The sequence below is a fragment of the Nelumbo lutea genome, chromosome 4 (assembly GCF_056320005.1).
Source record: "Nelumbo lutea isolate HS-2025 chromosome 4, American lotus-T2T, whole genome shotgun sequence".
NCBI classification, from domain to species: Eukaryota; Viridiplantae; Streptophyta; class Magnoliopsida; order Proteales; family Nelumbonaceae; genus Nelumbo; species Nelumbo lutea.
The window spans coordinates 12,865,844-12,885,143 of NC_142687.1; the positions used below are offsets into that span (position 1 = coordinate 12,865,844).

General features: G+C 36.1%; 1 protein-coding gene across 1 annotated transcript; it reads left to right on the plus strand.

Moving 5' to 3' along the window:
- Positions 1–251: 251 nt before the first annotated feature.
- Positions 252–9,169, plus strand: LOC148853991 (RNA-processing, Lsm domain-containing protein). The gene is made up of 5 exons (XM_088941453.1): positions 252–508; positions 720–880; positions 1,005–1,085; positions 8,462–8,585; positions 8,696–9,169. Exons 1-5 carry the CDS (start codon positions 380–382, stop codon positions 8,738–8,740), a joined length of 540 nt encoding a protein of 179 aa, XP_088797579.1. The 5' UTR covers positions 252–379; the 3' UTR covers positions 8,741–9,169.
- The last annotated feature ends 10,131 nt before the right edge of the window (positions 9,170–19,300 follow it).

A 19,300-nucleotide genomic window follows, 5' to 3' on the forward strand; every position in this document is an offset into this window, starting at 1 on the left:
GTAGCCAAAAGCCGAAAACGTTGGTTTTGTCAGGAAGACTCAAGACCCAAAACTTCAAAAGATATCCACCGTCCATGTGTGAGGGAGGATCCTCAGATTGGTGGATCTTACAAAGGACACGTGGCAACTGTGGTGGCCCCGTGGTCTACAACTCCACATACGTGCTGGTTGGTTGGTGCCTGGTGGTGGCCCATGCTTCTTCTCAGTCCAGCGTTATGGTCCAGGATGAGGATGGCCCATCTCCATTCTCCGTTGGAGATGGGAGTGTGTATGGAAGAAATCCTAGGGTGTATGTTAGCTATTGTGCGCATCGAGGTGCTGTAAATTGCCTTACCTAGTTGAGTTTTATAGCAGTAGAAGACGAAGCAGCAGCGCAGCGATGGCCACGGATACAAACAACGGCGACGAATTCGCAGTGGGTTGCTTGCTCGCCATTAAGACTACATTAGGGGAAGAGTTCGAAGGCCAGATCATCACCTTCGACAGACCTTCCAACATTCTCGTTCTTCATATCCTTTACCAGCTTTCTAGGTTCCTTAACTCATTCGGTGTTTCTATAATTTCTGTTTTCTTTTTCTTTTCTGGATTTGTTTTTGACAATAAGGAACGGAAAAGATTCTTCTTCTTCTTCTTCTTCTTCTTTTTTTTTTTTTTTTTTTTAATTTGGGTATTGTTTTCTTTAGTCCATGATTGAATTCCCTAACGAAGTTTGATCAGCACAAGAGGGCTCGAAAACTGGACCTCGTCGGAACGTTCGCTTCTTGAAGGCTAACTACATAAAAGAATTCAACCTTCTGGGCCAGGCAGAAGACCCACTCGATCTCAAGAAATGCTACCTCGACCTTAATAGTCTCCAAGCCAGGGAGGAATCTGCTATAAGGTGATCAATTCTGGAACACAACCATCTTACTTATCAAAAAAAAAAAAAAAGGAACACAACCCATATACCAGTTTTTGCTTTATTTGCGTTTCTCATTTCAATGTTTCGATGTGGCGAGTTGCAGACAAGCAGAGATAGAGGCTGAGAGGATAGGTGTGGGTGTTACAAGCGAGGCACAGAGCATCTTCGATGCGTTGTCGAAGACGTGAGCGTCTTACCCTTCAAAATTTACCTTTTTTCTTATTTTTATTCTACAACAAGAACAAATTTGTTAGTTTTATTATTTCGGGTACACCATCTCATAGTTCTGATTATTGGAATATTAATCACCAAAAAAACGATTATATGAACATTACGTTGGTAGATCTTTGACCCTGCCGTAGCCTATGAAGATGCTAGTGATTTCCCCCAGTAAACAAATTGCTATTTTATTTTAGTTTTCCACACACCAACGAAGTGCCCCTTGGTTTACAACTTTCAAGGCCCAAGATTGCCTTATATTACATACTCAATTAGAATGTGTATATCTCTCCTTTTTTATTCCTTCAAAAGATTGTTGGTAATAAGGTTGACTAAAAAAAGGAGATAGGGTGAAATTCTAGAGTGATATTTTGATGGATATCCTGAAGGGGTTGGTGAATTATTTAAAAGTTGAAGAGAGAGGTTGGGGGTGATGGGTCAAGTGAGTATGTGGTAACTGGTAAGTGTGAAGTGTGAAAGAAATAGTTTTAGAAGAAAAATAAAGCGGGAGGATGTACTGAAGCTCAAAACTCGGTGTCAAAAATTAATTGTCATGGATGAAAGGGGTACGTGAATCTGGTTGTTGTAAAATCTAAGACTCATATCATTGGATATTAAGTTTATTGGCGATAGAGAGCCTTCCCTGATGTATCGAAGCTTTGGGTAACCTGAGACACCCCTCCCCTTGGCCAATAGATAGCAATGTTAGGTTATTAATAGCAGAAGTGAATGTATGAGCATTTGAACTTGGCTGCATGACAAGACTCACTGAAATGATATGCAACTAAATATAGTTTTCTGAGTAATTAATATCAAACATGAGATGCTTAGTCTTACATGTCTAAATTGTAGCCATGAATGGTTGGCTTGTAGGGCTTGAGATTTGATTGAGGTGGCTTCATTGTTACGTGCTCTTTTCATTTTTATGGGTTCCGAGGTCATCCTATTTTTTGGCAGATAGCTTGGTTAGGGACTGCTTTATACTAGGGATCTGATTCTCTGGATAGTCTTGTGCATTTATTCTGATTCACGGGACAATCTTTTCTATTTCCTGTCACTTTTCTCTTGAGGATGTTCTGCACTTTTCATTTGTATGCAGCTGTTTGTAGTTGCACATTAGGTCTCTTTTTGATCCTTCATTAAATTTTTAACAATAAAAAGGTATCAAGGTATTTATGTCAGACTATGGAATGAGCAATTTTTGTATGTTCCAAATATTGTATGGAGGTTGCTACTGTTTACACCAGTGTTTTCAACCCTTTGTTGACCTGGGCTGTTGAACCAGTGAACCAGTTGCCCAGACATCCGACCAGGTTCTAGGTTTTTGAGGGTTTTGATCATTTGGTGGGTGAACTGCCAGGTTGAACTAGCAAATATTGCCATATTGGTTTACACAGTGAATGGGACATATATTGAACCAGATTGAATGATTTCAGATTGCTTTGTAGTCATTTGCAAGGTTCAAAATATTGTCACAGATCGGCCCGTATCGGCCGATACGTATCATATTGGAGCCTTCCTGATATGCCCCTACAGGGGGTATTTCGGGTCGGCAAGTGGTTCAGGGGGTAGACCAGCCCCTCTGAACCAGATTCGAAAAAAAGTTAAGAAAAAAAAAAGTGGTACCAAAGTGTAGCCTTTTAGTGTTACTATTTCATTTTATAAAGATAGAGATTAGAGATAGATCCTAAAAAGTTAGTCAGAAGTTGTCATCTAGGTTGAGTTTTTAATTTTCCCTCCATCCTATTACTATGTATTTATGTAATTGCATATATTGTTCCATTTGTTTGGAGAGGTCAACCATGTCCTGATTCTAGTCTCCAGACATTGTCAGGTCTTGGAAATACAATAAACTTTGTATTTCCAAGACGTGAGAAACTTGGTTGTTTCTTTGTTCACTATATTTAAGTATTAGTAGACTATTTGAATTAAAGCTCTGTGTTTGTTTTTATTGGGTACAAAAGTTCATACAAAATGACTATAGTATGCCACTTCATTGCTTTGTATCAAACGAGCTGACTGCTTTGCTAAAATTCGTGTCCAGGCAACTGATTGGTTGCATAATTGGTAGCCTGAACACACATAGGACTCTAGTTTGGTATAGCTTAGTTATTCATTGTATCGTCTTGAGGAATCCTTAGCTCCAAAAAGACCACTTTTTACAACATCAATTAAACATCCTTATAGTGAGTGAATACGTGGGAATCAGGGGTGGAGCCAGGAAATTGTTACAAGGGGGGCCAAAACATAAATGAAGTATGGATGGGCCCATAGGGGGGCCAATCATTGAGATGGAGAGTGGGGAAAGGAGAAAATTTACATGGAAATCTGTTTTTCGGTGGGGAGTTTCTGAACCATAGGGGGGGCCATGGCTCCCCTGGGTCCCCCCTGGCTCCGCCCCTGGTGGGAATAGAGTTTGGCTGTATTCTGCTTTACACTGTCAAAGGCATTCAAGTTCTCAATTTTAATCTCTCTTTTGGTCATGCATCATGATGACCTTTCTCCTTTAACCTGGTGGTTTTTCTTTGTCAGTAGTAACAAAGATTTTATTGGTAAAATATGAAAAGAGAGATAAATGAAATAAAACACAAAATCAAGAAAGGAATATAAAAAAAAAATACACTGACATATCCATACTGCACTCCATCCTCAACCAATTCCTGCTTGCAGTTTAACTCCTTGGAAATGTAGTTCCTTTCCCTATCCAATTTTTATTTGCAGATGGGCATTCATAAAATCAAACCTGCCATGGTAACACTTTGTAAAAAAAGAAAAAAAAAGCCTAAGGTTAGGTTTGTATTGGGTCTACACATCCCAAGAATTGCTGGGACTTTCATTGGGTAATAGCCCTATAGAAGAAAAATGAAAATAATCATTATCATTTGCTTCATCCTACATAACTGGAATCAATGACATATGTGTTCCTCCATTCCCCTCTTATGTTCATTTTTTTTTACTAAAGAGTGAGCCATGGCATTTTATTTCGCTACATAATCCTGAATTATTTCTGTTACCACTCGAAAAAGTCTTCAATTATTTTTGGCCTTCCTCGTTTCATATTTGAACCCTCGTTTGCACCAAATTGTTCTTTCTAACTTCTGCAGTTGTCTTTCTTTAATATGATTTTTTTTTAATACCATTTGAACGGCTACACAACGGAGGGGGGTAGCCCATCCCCCAACCCATAGCCCTCCCAATCCAGGTGCAGGCGGGATTCAATCCCAAGTCTCCGCTACGACCAACAGGAGACCTTACCAACCAGCTGGTTGGCACCTTGTGTCTTTCTTTCAAATGGTTAAACCATCTATTTATCTTCACCTATCATATCATGTGACATGTTGGTTCTACCCCTTTGTTCCATGGGTACGCTCATGTAATCTATTAACAAGTCATGCTTACCAGGATCCTCATCGCTAGTACTTCTTGTGGATGGGCCGATGGGGGCTGTTTCTTGATTGCCTGACATTTTGGTTTATAAAGAATGACCTGTCTGATAGCTATCCTATGACCTATTAGCTCTTCTAGATGGCCTAAAACTTGTCTATTTATCAGGTTGGAATGATTTGGCAATTGAAGGGGACTGTCGAGTGGTAATTGATTGGATGACTTCAGGTGCATGTGGTCTTTGGCCCCTCATACAATTAAAGAGGCTAAGGCTTTAGCTTGCCTCTGAAAATCCATCTTTATCTCTATGTATAAGAATGGCAGAATCTAACAGGAGATCTAGTTAAACTATATACAGAGTTGTAAAGTTGGTCAAGCCATAGTTTTCTAATTATAATTAAGAACTAAATGTTGAGCCATAAACATTGGTTTTAAACCAAGCTTTTCATATAAGCCTTGTCCCAACTATATGGGGTCAGCTACATGAATCCTGTTTTGCCATTCTCTTCTGTTCAATGCCCTAATAAGACACAGATTTCTTCTGGTCATTAAATTCTAAATTCTTATTGACATAGTTTAACCCTTCTGTGCTGCTATTTTCTACAATAAACTCAATCCTAGAAACCGAAATAACCTGAACTCATTGTCTTTAACCCTGGCTCCTAATGTTGGCTTTGCTGTGTTGCCACTGATTTCCGGCATGTTTGCATCTAGGGGTTGTAGCATGGAGACATGACTATAAATGAATAAATTAATAGATAAGTTGGCATGCCAAACTCTAGAATCCACAGTAGGAGGGTAGGGAAATAAATGAATGTTTTAAATAAAATAATAAGTTAAGTAGTAGCAAAAATAATAAAATTAAAGAAAACTTTGGAAACTTGCAATGTTGACACCTTTGTCATTAAGAGCTTGTGCAGTGTTATTGGGTACTTCTTTTTCTGACTTTGGGAACATCATCAACATGTTCAAATGCTGTGCCAAGTTGAGCACCATGTCCAAGTATTCGCATGGCCAGATCCATTAATTTTTAGGTGTCTTGGTATCAATTTATTTTAATTTAGAGAGTAGTAGCATGAAATCATGTTATTCTACTTCATCATCTACCATCTCCAAGTAGATCTTTGATTTTGTGGCAACCATGTTATGAACCATATGAATTTGAGCCAACTTTAGGGAAAATGGGAATGGCAATAAGAACTTGTGACAATTGAAAATTTATTTTTGGCTGATTAGCCTAGGAATAAGTTCTATTTATTTATTTTTTTGAAAAGTAAGGTAATTTTATTCAAAATAGAAAAGAGGATACAACAAGGTCTTAGCCAGAAGACTAGCCTAGGAGCAACTCAGATTACAGACTCCACAGGGACTGGGATATAAGCAGCTGAGGACAGCCCCCTGCACTAACTCTTCTGGACTTTTAAATTTGTTACAAAAAATTCTGTTGCTTCTTTTCAGACCAAATGGACCAAAGGACAGCTTCTGGAATAGTTCTCCACACCAACTTTCCTTTCTTCTTGAGGCCTCTGATCTTCCTGCAACACAGCAGATCCTTGACAGTGCTTGTTATGACCCAGCTGATTCCCATAGCTTTCAAGAAGTGCTCCCACACCTGAGAGGAAATTGGACAGTGGAGACAAAGGTGGCCTGTAGATTCGGGCAGAAAGCCACAAAGCCCACAAGAAACATCTAGAAGCTGAACACCTCTTATTTCCAAATTAGATCTAGAAAGACACTTATTTAAAGCCATTGTCCACACTAGAAAATCAGATTTTGAAGGGCTGATTGGATTCCTTATCTGATTGAAAGGAAAGCCCGTAGAGTCTGAATTGCGAAGTTTGAGGGCCAATGATTTAACTGAGAAGCAGCCATCAGCATTCCATTTCCAACTCCATTCATCCTCCAAATCGATATCTATCCCCCAACCCTGTAACAGCTCCAGTAACTCCAAATTTATATTTATTTATTTTTTTATCACTACCAGCTTCATTTATTTTACGACTAAGGTTTTTTTATTTGACTTTCTGCTAACCTATACAAGTCTAATTGATTTCTTGTGTAACATAGAACTGTAGATTCCATGCCTTTTTTTAGGAGGAAATACATGTCCACAATAACCACCATCAGAAAAATGAAGAAAGAATTAGTGAATGTTGCCATGCAAAGCTAATAATGCGTGGGCTTTGATCTACATTATGGATTGGTATCCATATTCCATTTCTTACACATACAAGGCACACATCAGAGAAAGTAAGCGTTGGTTATAACATAAGTCAAATTTTGCTAAATAATTGAGTTTATTTAGAGGATGAAACTCTATAGGCTATTGATGAAAATCATTGCAAGCTGGATAATTGGCATGACATGAAGGATTGTGTATGACTTTGAAATATTTCTGCTTGTGAGATTGGAAAATTTTGAATTGAAATGGGTGGTTTTTACAGATGTGAAGCTAATGTTGTACCTGTCATTGCCTTGTCCCAAAGTTGTGTATTAGTTAAGTGAGACAATGGTTTTGCAAAATCTGTTACAAAGACAAGTTGGTCAGGTCTTCAGACCTCATAAAGGTGAATGCTTAGATGGATGAGTGGTCAAACTAGAAAGGATAGGGTTAGAAGTCATATGGAGGAACCTAGGTGTAGCTCCAGTAGGTTATAAAATGAAAGAAAGTAGATTAAAATTGTTTGATCATGTGCATAGACCACTGACAGCACCTGTTAGGAAAAGTGATCTGTTACAGAGCTAGGGGCAGCCCTACAAGGACTTGGGTGGAAGTAATAAGAAACAATTTAAGCACCCATAATTTAACGATGGATATGGCACTGAACAGAGTGGAATGGTGAAATAGTTTAACCCTTCTGCTGATATTTCTGCCTGGGATTCATGTAACCAACCCCATATGGAAGTAATAAGGAACAATTGAGGCAGAAGTCTGGGCCCTTGAACATATAAGTATGGTAATATACCCATCCTGGAAGTATCTGTGCCTAAGAGTTTGGACCAGATTGATGATGGACAGCTCTGGGTCCACTAATGAACACTTAGTTAGAAGCTAGACTGGGTTGCTGTCTGCTTTCGTTACTGCAAAGTGTAGTTTTTGAGTACATGGTTATTACCTTGTTTTTGTCTTTTGTGTTTGAATTCTTTTGTTTAAATTGTTGGGTGTTGGGTACAGGTAAGGGTGTGAGTCTGGCTGGGGCCATCTATTTCATATCAACACTTAGAGCATCCTATGCATGTGATTCTGGGTTTGCATACTGATACCTGCCCCACTGAACAGTGTCCTAGTAAATTTTAGTTGGTTGTTCCCTACCTAGTTGGGGACAGTGTTTGACTTAACCCGGCCATGGCCACCTTTGTTATTCTATGCTCCTTTAAGTTGAGGAGGGTTCCTGGAGTATTTCTGAGTTGCCTTCGAGAGAGGAGAAAGGCCTGCCAAGATCTATGTAATTGACCCATTAGATTTGTGATCTGTATTAGTGCTTGTGCTTCTGATATTGCTTCCTCTCACACCTTTAGAAGAACAGATAGCATCTAGTTTTTTTTTTTTTTGATAAATTTACTCATTTTGTATTGGAGGGGCCATTGTTTGGTTTAATGGTAGAATCTTGGGCTGATTAGTGTGAGGACATGGGTTTGAGAGCAACCACTTTATGCAGAACAGGTCAAGTCTGCTAGAGTAACGTCTTGCTGCTGGAGTAATGGTCTTTATGTTGTTTTGAAGGCCCCATCATTGTACCGGTCTTGCTGCTAGAGTAACGTGTTCTCAGAAAAAGACCATGCATGAATACTTTGAAACTGTTTCTTCATACATGGTTGCATACCATTTTGCATCTTCTCACAGGTCAAGGCTGCTTCTAAATCATATACATGATTTAGACATCCACTGTTAATTACATTACATATTTTCTATTAAACCCATGCGTTCTTGTTGAGTAATCTTCATTCTGTGAGCAGGCTTCCGGTTCACTGGGACAAAACTGTCATAGTCGTGATGAATGAAGTGCGAGTTAGCAGTCCATACCTCCCTGAAAATGTTACTGGAGGTACTCCAGCTGCCAATGAACGGGTGAAGAAAGTGGTAAGGCATATCGACCATGGACTGAAACTGAATTTATTTGATGTTGATCTAAATTTTGATAAGAATATTTATCTTTTCCTTATTTCATTTTTATTTTTATGAATTTGTAGCTCGAGTTAGAAAGGAAGAGGCTGCAATCCCGTGGTCAAAACTAGAGATTGTATCTGTTTATCCGGTGTCTGGCTGCTGGTGGGAGTAATAAGGCACACTGGTGTCCATTGACGTGGTCATTGTGCCTTGAGGTGCATTCTAGAGCGGCTGATTATGTAGCTTGTAAACGTTAGTTTGTTTAAGAAGGAAAAACGGCTAAGCGACCAATTGATCATCTTCTTATCTGAAGTATATACACTATGGGCCAAGTCAATGGGATGCATGAACATATGCAAAGGTTTTCGGATTCTGCAAAACTTTTTCTCTGTCATATTTTTCGTTTTCCTTCGGGGGGTGGTGGACTGGTGGTGAAGGAGAGATTTTGCTCCCTGTAGGTTGTCTGCGACCTTAAATGCGGTGGCTGCTGTTGTCTGACTCTTGACATTCATAACATGCCATTAGTTGAAAGAAAAATTATCGGTTTAGCTAGCTTATATGTCGGTTCTAGAATCTGAATGAAGGGGTTTTATAAGCCTCTATTTTGTCCTCTATATTCTGCTGAAACAACAAGTGGTTTCAGACAATGCAATTAGAACTCGACTTCATCCTATTTCAGGCAATATGATTTGCTGCTTTCTTTTTTCGTCTCCATGGATTATCTGGATAGAACCTAGGGTGTTTATAGGATTTCTTTACTTGATTCCAAATGGATGCATGGATAATGTGGTGGGGCTGCAAACGGTACCGTTTATCAGAATTTTGAATCCTGAACCAATCCCATTAAGAGGGAGCCATGTGATAACATATTGAAGAGTGAAGACAAATCAACAACTCACTCAGTTCAGCCACTTGTTATCAAACGATCCCGGATCAAATATGGATCTACTCCAATCCTATTCAATACCATCCAAAACCATCTCTCTCGCTCTCGCTGTCGCTATATATATATATATATTAAAACAAAACGGAGAAAATTTTTCTTTTTTTTTTTTTATTTCATGTCATTTTTAAGACAACTAATGAGATGTATTTTCCCAATAACTTAAATAATCTATTCTCTTAAAATTTTTCTTAAACTATCTCCCCCACTATCTCTTTCTCTAAAATTATCTCTACTTTTTATTTATTTTATAAATTATCTCTAATTTTTATTTATTTTATAAATTCTCTAATTTTTATTTATTTTCAAAGTTATTTTTAATTTAGTAGAGAGTCTTCTAAATTATCTCTAATTCTTATTTATCCTCTCTTCTACTTTTTATCAATATCTATCTAAATAAAGTTTAGATTAAAAAATTTAAAAATTATTTAAATATTCTAACACAGTTATATAATAAGTTGAAAAAAATTATTAAAATCATAAAAAATAATTTTATATTTTGTACTAACAATTCTAATTATCTTTTTCTAGACTATTAATTTATATGTTTTTTAAAAATTTAATAATATGTAATAGCTTTAAATAAATAAAATTCAAATAAAAAAGATTTTAAATATTATATAAATTATTTAAATAATTAAATAATTAAATATTTATTATAATTAGATTTTAAATAGTTAAAATAACGAAATTAGGTAATAAATTTAAAAAAAAATCTTTAAAGTAGAAAAACATTTATAACATAAATAATTCATATTTAATATATTACAAAGTAAAAAATGAAATTATGTAATAATAGTATAAATTATGATTTTATGGATAATTAAATTTAATAAATAATTTATATTTTAAATTTTAAATATTTTAAATATTATTTAAGTATTTAAATAAATAAATATTTTAAATATAAAAATATTTAGCATAACTAGATTTTAAATAGTTAAAATAAAGAAATTATGTAATAAATTAAAAAAACCTAAAAATTAGAAAAATAATTATAACATAATATTGAAATTAACAATAATTTAATATTTTTATATAATATTGTAAATAACTAATTTCAATTATATCAAGTAATAATTCAAAAAAATAACTTTCGAGACATAATATTTATTTGTAATAATTTTAAACTCTTAATATATAATTATTATATAATTATATATATTAAAATTAATATTTATTGTATTTCAGTAATTATTTATTGTTTTTTGTGATAGATGTATTTTTAATGATTATGTATAAATTTATTTTGTTTTTCTATTTAACAAAAAACATTTAATAATTATTGGAGATTAAACTACCTTTATTGAAAATTTTAAATTTAATTTATTGTACTTATTGTATTTATTATATTTTTGTTATAACTTATTGATTATTTTTTATTAGTGATTAAACTATTATTTGAGATTATACTATTTATTGACTAAGTTAATATATTTTTAGTACTTATTGTATTTTTTCATTATCAATATATTTTTAATAATTATGTGTTTTCGCTATAAATTTTCAATAATTATTGGAGATTAAACTATTCTTATTTATTAGAGATGAGACTATTAATTTAGTTGAAATTATGAGTGTTCGTGAGTTGGTTCGGTTCGGCCGTAGGTTATTTGGCCAACCAAATGACTTGGTTAGGTTGGGGAGTTGGTTAGCTGAAACTGATTGTTCTTTTGTGAAATCCAACCCACTTAATTTGTATCGGTTTGGGTCGATTTTCTTGGTTTGGTTAGTCGGTTCAAAAGATTTAAACTTAAAATATTAATTTAATTTTAATTACTGTGCAATTATTAAAAAATAAATTTAAAAAATTAGATTTATGATAAAAAAGATTTTAGAATAAGAAACATGGGAAAATTACCACTTTTCAATATTAAAAATTATATTTAAAATATAAAATATTAATATATATCCATGGTTAGGTTGTTCAATTTTGGTCAGTTTACAAATGGCCAAAGTGAAACTGATCCTACTTGGTTGAATTGGGAACTTTTTGAACCAAAACCGACCTAAAATATTAGAAAACCGAGCAACTCAAGTCGAGTTGATCGGGTTGGTCGGTTTCATCAGTTTGATGAATAAACCTAATTGAAATTAATTATTGTTATTTTTGTATTATAAAAAATTTATTAAAAGTAGTATATAAGATATGTAATTATTAATTATTTAAAAAGTTGAAAATATAAAATAATTGTATACACTTATGTGTTTCTATTAGGGTTATTTACTAAAACACACCTTTAGGGATGACAATTTCCCCATCCCCGATGGCGACCTGATTTCCCTGACCCAATGAGGCCGGGGATGGGGATTGTTTTGGCGGGGCGGGCGGGGACGGGGATTAATAGGAATCCCCAGTCGGGGTTTGGGTTGGGGATTGAGGTCCTCACCCCGCCCCAACCCCGATTATTTATATTAAATGTTATTTATATTAAATATATTATTATATTATTTATATTATATATATATATATCAAAACATATTTAAAACATTATTTATAATTTATATATTTTATTTATTTAAAAAAAATACTATTATCTGAAAACATTCTAGGGATTCGGGTCCCCACGGGGAACCCATCCCCGTCGGGGATTGGGGATAGGGGTTAATTTCAAAATCGGGGTTGGGGATAAGAAATATGGGAAATTTTCTACTTTTCAATATTAAAACTTATATTTAAAATATAAAATATTAATATATATCCATGGTTAGGTCGTTCAATTTTCGTCAGTTTACAAATGGCTAAAGTGAAACTGATCCAGCTTGGTCGAATTGGGAACTTTTTGAACCAAAACCGACCTAAAATACTAGAAAACTGAGCAACTCAAGTCGAGTTGATCGGGTTGGTCGGTTTCATCAGTTTGATGAATAAACCTAACTAAAATTAATTATTGTTATTTTTGTATTATAAAAAATTTATTAAAAGTAGTATATAAGATATGTAATTATTAATTATTTAAAAAGTTGAAAATATAAAATAATTGTATACTCTTATGTGTTTCTATTAGGGTCATTTACTAAAACACACCTTTAGGGATGGGAATTTCCCCATCATCGACGGTGACCTGACTTCCCTGACTTGATGGGGCTGGGGATGGGGATTGTTTTGGCGGGGCGGGCGGGGACGGGGATTAATAGAAATCCCCAGTCGGGGTCGAGGTCTGGGTTGGGGATTGAGGTCCCCGCCCCGCCCCAACCCCGATTATATATATTAAATGTTACTTATATTAAATATACTTTTATATTATTTATATTATATATATATCAAAACATATTTAAAACATTATTTATACTTTTAAAATTTTTATTTATTTAAAAAAATACTATTATCTGAAAACATTCTAGGGATTTGGGTCCCCACGGGGAACTCTTCCCCGTTGGGGATCGGGGATAGGGGTTAATTTCAAAATCGGGGTCGGGGACAGGGAATATGATCCCCGCCCCATTGCCATTCTTACACACCTTACAACTTTACATATTTACTTAAACCTATCTTATAGTTTTCATTTTACTAAAACATCCCATATATTTTACATCTTATTTACTTAATCAACCTTTCATTAAGGAGTGATTATTTTGCCATTAAACCCATGATTTTTTATTCTAAAAATACCCTTAACACTTTTTTTTTTGTATATAAAACAAAATTGACCAAATATAGCCAATAAAATGGTTGCTTGTGTCTTATTAAGGGCAAAAATGATATTTTTATTTTTATTATATTTATTTAAATGAGCATTAGGGTCAACACTATCATTTTTCACTGTCATCTAATGGAAGATTGATTAAATCCATTGCAAATTATAAGTGGTGTTTTAGTAAAATGCTAACTATAGGGTAGATTTTAGTAAATCCATGAAACTATAGGAGGTGTTTTAGTAAATGGCCATTTCTATTATTTAGCTTTTGCTTAATAAATCCCATGCATCGCACGTATCCCTGCTAGTATATGTTTAAAATATGCTTTTATGTACATAAGTCATCTCATGGGAGTTATTTTCAAGTCACTATTCATGATATGCAATATGAAAGATATTTTGAGTTCATTTTATTAGTACTAGTACTATAAAATATTTTGATCATTTTTGGTTTGATATAATGGTATTTTTTTTGGGTATTCAATGTCCTAATCCAATCTAAATATGGTAAATGATATTTGATTTGAGTCTGAAAATTAATGATTCAAATTTAGGTCTCAGGTATATCTCATATGATTGGATCCATTTACAACACTAAAAATTTAGTTAATTGGAGGAGGTTTTTTAAAGGCCTCATTCACTTTTTGGGAAGTTACTTACATGTGTATTACCCATATTCTTTTATTTCTCATGTAAATAAGATAATGATTGTTTCAACCATAAAAAACCATATTAAAAGGGGCAATTTTGTCTCATCCAAGTGTTGGTAACTTTCCCCTCAGTTGGGAAAATAAATTTTGTTCATGGAAAATTTTTTCCCATCCATACCCACCTGGGAGTGGGTATCATTTATCTTGGTAAATGATCCCAATGAAAATAAATTTTCTATGAACCCCATACAAACCTAAAAAAAAAAGAATATCGATTGGGAACCAAAATCTTACTTATTAACTTTCCTCCCTCTCAAAAGAAAAAAAAAAAAATGAACAGGCCCTAATAGTTTTCCTCTTTTTTCCATTTTAATTTTATGCCCCATTCACTTTTCGGTAAGTTACTTACCCGGGTAAGTGTTTTCCGAGAAAGACTTACCCATGTAAGTGCATTTATCTATGTTCTTTTATTTCCCATGTAAATAAGGAAATGGCCATTTTATCCATAAAAATCCATTATTAAAAGCGATATTTTTGTCCTATTCAAGTGTTGGCAACTTTCCCCTCATGTGGAAAAGTTATTTACCCATTTAGGAGATAGGCTGTTACTGAAAGTGATCATACTGGGGTGTGTGTCCATGTTGAGCTAACCCAATCTCAGTACAGTTTGTGGTATGGATAAACCTAAGGCAGCAGCAGCAAAGTCCATGCATGTACAAAGAAAAAGAAAAGTAATTTTTGGATAGGAAAAGAAATAGTCCTTGGTTCCTTGCCAATGGTGATTTGTGGTTGGCCTTCAAGGTTCAAATCACAAACTATTGAAGAATGCTTCAAATCAATGGGCTGGTGCGTGTCTTTTGTGCAAGATCCCACATCATAATTATACTACGTTTAAAAAAAGTGAACAAATCAATCAAGATTCAAGATCAGGTTAACTATTGTTTCTCCACTTGTCTAATTGCTAACATGGTTTAGGGCCCCGTTTGGCTAGTAGGAATAGTGGTTTGGTTTGGTGGAATCGGAATATCATTCTCATTTCTGGTGGAATGATATTCTCCCATTTGAGGGAATATCCATTTCATCCTCTCCCTTGAAAAGCAATCCCATTCTAACTGATTCCAATTCAAAAGTCCATTCACATATGAACTAAACAGGTTATGGGAATAGACCATTCTAATTCTGATTTTGAGGAATTTTGATTTCAATTCCGATGATTCCAATTGTCGACCAAACAGATCCTTTTTTTCTCCTCTCACGAAATTGGTCCTCACACCCACCTCATATCCCTGGCAGCTTGCAGCGACTCAGCGAGGTAGGTGTGAGAACCAATTTGGTGAGGAGGATATCTTTAACTCCACCTATGATATCGCAAAATCTTTGTAATCATAGAAACGGTAACCAATCAAGTGGTTCCTTTTTATTAAATTTTCTTCGTTTTAGCTTTCTTTGTCCTAGCCAGGGTAGATTGTAGTTTTTTTTTTTTTTTGATTATGGTCTTAATTAGTTACCTTAGAGATGTTTCTGATTCTATACTTTGTTACACCAAATTGAAGTCAAATCCATATTTTGTTTTGCATGATTAAAAAAAAGAAAAGGAAATTTTCAACTCTGTAGAAGCCTAGAAGGTGACTTGGGCTCTAAACTAAGGTTTCTTGAAATTATTATGTTTGGAGATGGTTTCTTGTTGAAAACTTCAATATGAATTTCAGAAGGAGGTATTCAAACTTGTGTCGTGGATCCCTAGAAAATAAATAAAACCCAAGTGGAGTGGCTAATAAATGGGCTCCGGATTTATATACCCGAAACAAACCAAATGAGTGGTGAAAACAAGGGTGCTGTTCCTATTCTTGGGAAACTGATTTATTTTAGAGATCTCGAGTCAAGCTGATGCTTTTTTCTTTTTCCTTGCTCTTGGTCTTAAAGTTAAAAAGCTGGTTTTACCATTTTCCTTACTTGTGCTTCTCTGTTTGACAGATTTTCCACCACTTTCTCATGCTTAGACGACCAGTACAAACTTTACTGAAAGTTCCTCGTCTGACAGATAGAAGTTTTACAGTTGAGAGCGAGTAAGGTATTGTAACATGACCCCACATCTCTCTCTCTCTCTCTCTCTCCAACAACGTTGAAGTACTTCCCTGCAGGTTATTTAGATACAAATCAAAAGAGAAAAAGGTGAACCAGTCGGGTTTTATCATTTATGCTCCCCTTGCGAAATTGTAAATCTGTTACAAGATCAGTAATGCAGACTTATGGGTCGTTCATAATGATAATACCAATTAAATCAAAATATCATATTAATAATTATCTATATATTTATATCATTAAAACACTTGATTTTAATCAGTTTATAAAAATTAAAAAAGTTTTAATAATTGGGTCATTTTCATGTCTATAGATCATCATCAACCTTGCCACTCATGTTTGATATAATTTGGAGAGTTTCCCAAAGTAATAATAAGGAAACGATGGAAGAAAAAGAAAGGGGGAGAGGAGAGGAGGGAAGGGAGACGCACTTTCAGCCTTTCACCAGTGAGCTGAGATGCATACATGAAATCCAGAGCTAAAGTAAAGCCTAAAGCTAATAAAGCTAAAGATATGTGTATTAATTAATCAGATTCCCGTTTGACGTCAAAAAAGTGGCTCCTCTCTCTGCCAAGGGCGGGCGGCCCCTTGTTCTAATCAATCTCTCCTTCTCTTTGTGCAAATTGCCTAGCGAAAAGCAACTTGGTTTGATCATGTATTGCCTACACGTACATACACACCAAATTATATAACATGATCCACCTCCAAACATTTGATGAACTCGATCAGTTCAACAACTTAACATACTCCAGTCCAGACGTTTCAGCAGGTTTGAATTCCAAGTTTCACATCATGATTCGTTTTGTTTTTGAGAAAACAAAACAAAATCATGTAATACATGTTGTCGAAAACCCTTAATGTCGACGCTTTCAGTTTTTGAAAATGAAAAGTTGCCAACTGATCCCGTCTTTAATTGGCTGTAATGGGTTTGGATTTGGATGGCTTGATTTTAAAATTTTAATGAAGCTGCTGACACACCTGCTCCATACACAATTAATAATGATACAACAACAGAACAGAGAATACGTGTACCAACATTTGAACCTATTTAGTATTTACTTACAAATCATTCAATATGTTCTCCTTCGCAAGCAATTATATATATTTAGTATTTATAAAAAAGAAAAAAAAAAGTAATGCAGGTAAAATAAGGTAAATTGTGCAATTTAATGGTCCCTTGAAGTTGGACACTGATGCAGGAACCAATGAACGTGCTTTCATTAACGAAACAGACAGCATTGTAAGTCTGTAACTACTGATGGATGGATCAGGTCCCCCGGCGCAGGTAAAAAAGTGTAACTACTGATGGACCTCTCATCATTTCTCACTATCCTGTTTTAATTAATTTGCAGCGAAAACAAAAGAAGATAAAAGTCATATTCAGATCTGTACGTAGCAATAATCGTTCAAAAAGATTATTTGTGTAGGATGAAACACGTCACTCGGCCATTGATTTATTGCTTTCAAAGTTGACAAAGTAGTTTGGGTTTAAGCCTCTCAAGTAACAGCAGCTTTACTTGTTTTAACACACGCTGCCAAAACCCAATCACAGACAAACATCTATATTTTGTACCTTTACCTGTAAACTTTTTTGACTTGGACTTACATCTACAGTATAATATTATGTATATATAAAATATGAATGAAAATAATAAACTGAAGCAATACCCACTAGATGATCGTGATCAATATATTTTTTATGTTATTATGTAAAATTTGTTTTTATTTTAACCATATCCATCCATCATGTAGGGGGTTGCCAATGGATCAGTTTTGGGTTAGAGATTTGGACAGACATATTGAACTGGATCAGTCCAGACTAAATGGTCCAAAGTATTTATGGGATTGGATTTGACCTGGTCTATCTATTTGTAATTGATTTATATTGGATTGAACCAATATTCAATCTTTTGGAACAAATCTAAATGAAATCCAATTTAAACAAATTAGATGGTCTATACATTAAATTGGACTGATCTGAAATGTTCTAAAGTATTCATCAGATTGGATTAGATCTAATCTATATCTATAATAAACTCATATCCGCCAATTGACACCCCATGGAGTGAAAAGAACAATTCATTTTAAAGAGAACAATGACCTTTGATGAAGAAAGATTTGGCCCAACCTCACAGTTATGCGACACGTGGCAGAAACAACAACTCGGCAAAAGGGCCAAGCCCAAGGCGTGAACAAGGGGACACCAGCGCACCGAACTCCCTACGGGGGCCCGAACTCACCCTTGGCCCAAAACCAGAGTAATCCGAACTGGCCAACTTCGTAACAGCTTGGGATATACCTCGCCGAACTGGCCAACTTCGTAACAGCTTGGGATATACCTCGCCGAACTGGCCAACTTCGTAACAGCTCGGGATATACCTCGCCGAACTGGCCAACCTTGTAACAGCTCGGGATATACCTCGCCGAACTGGCCAACCTTGTAACAGCTCGGGGTATACCTCGCCGAACTGGCCTGCATTGTAAAAGTTTGGGATACACCTTGCCGAACGGACCTGCCCTATAGATACCTCCGAACTCAAGACTTCGCCTCGCTCACCTCTCCGCATCACCTTCTGGGCACCAAAACCAAACAAGTCGTACCATGCCTGACACTGAGGAAGTCCGTGCCCGAGGGCGCCGCACCTGACTGACTTGGGATCTAACGCTTGGCGGCCGCACTCTAAACGGCCACCTACCACCACCATCTCCAGTTAGAGAGACGGTTAGGCAGTGACGGTTTTGTCCCAGCAGAAAGGACGACGGCCGAATTGACAAGCGCAAGGGAAATCATACCCGACCTGACAAGGGCATCGGTGCGAGTGCGCGAAGTGATTATAAGAGCCCCCTGCCCCCAACAAACAAGGTATGCAAACTTTGCGCTATCCGGTGTTATCTTGCTTTTGAAGGATTCTAACTTGAGCTTCAGAGCCGCTACACCGGGTTCCCCCCCGGAGCTTCCTCATCTCCTCCGTTTCAGGTTCCCTACTACCCAGTTCAGAAGCAAGGTCGTTGACAGCTAAGACCGGCCGGATTGCGCTTCATCAATTGGCGCCATCTGTGGGAACGCTTCAAAAAGCCTCCCTCCAAACTTCCATAACCCCTTTTCTTCAAAAAACCCAACACTCATGGCCTCCTCCAGCAACGCCGGACGTGGCACGGAGACAAACACCACTGGGGAACAACTTCAAGTCCCCGTGGTGTGCGTTGGACAGTTCACCATCCCCCTTTTGGTGGATGGGATCCCCAGCTTGAACGCACCACAAGCAGTGGCGCCCGTAAACCTTCCTACCACAAGCATCCCCTTTCCTCCCCCTATTGAGACAACCTTTACTGAACCGACTGCCGTCCCCCTGGCAGCCAGCCAAAACCGGTTGG

Bases quoted from the DNA above. Each gene is read 5' to 3' on its own strand.
- LOC148853991 (XM_088941453.1), top strand. From the start codon at position 380: ATGGCCACGGATACAAACAACGGCGACGAATTCGCAGTGGGTTGCTTG. The intron at 509-719 runs CATATCCTTTAC...GTTTGATCAGCA, and splicing joins CTTCCAACATTCTCGTTCTT to CAAGAGGGCTCGAAAACTGG. The intron at 1,086-8,461 runs GTGAGCGTCTTA...TTCTGTGAGCAG, and splicing joins TTCGATGCGTTGTCGAAGAC to GCTTCCGGTTCACTGGGACA.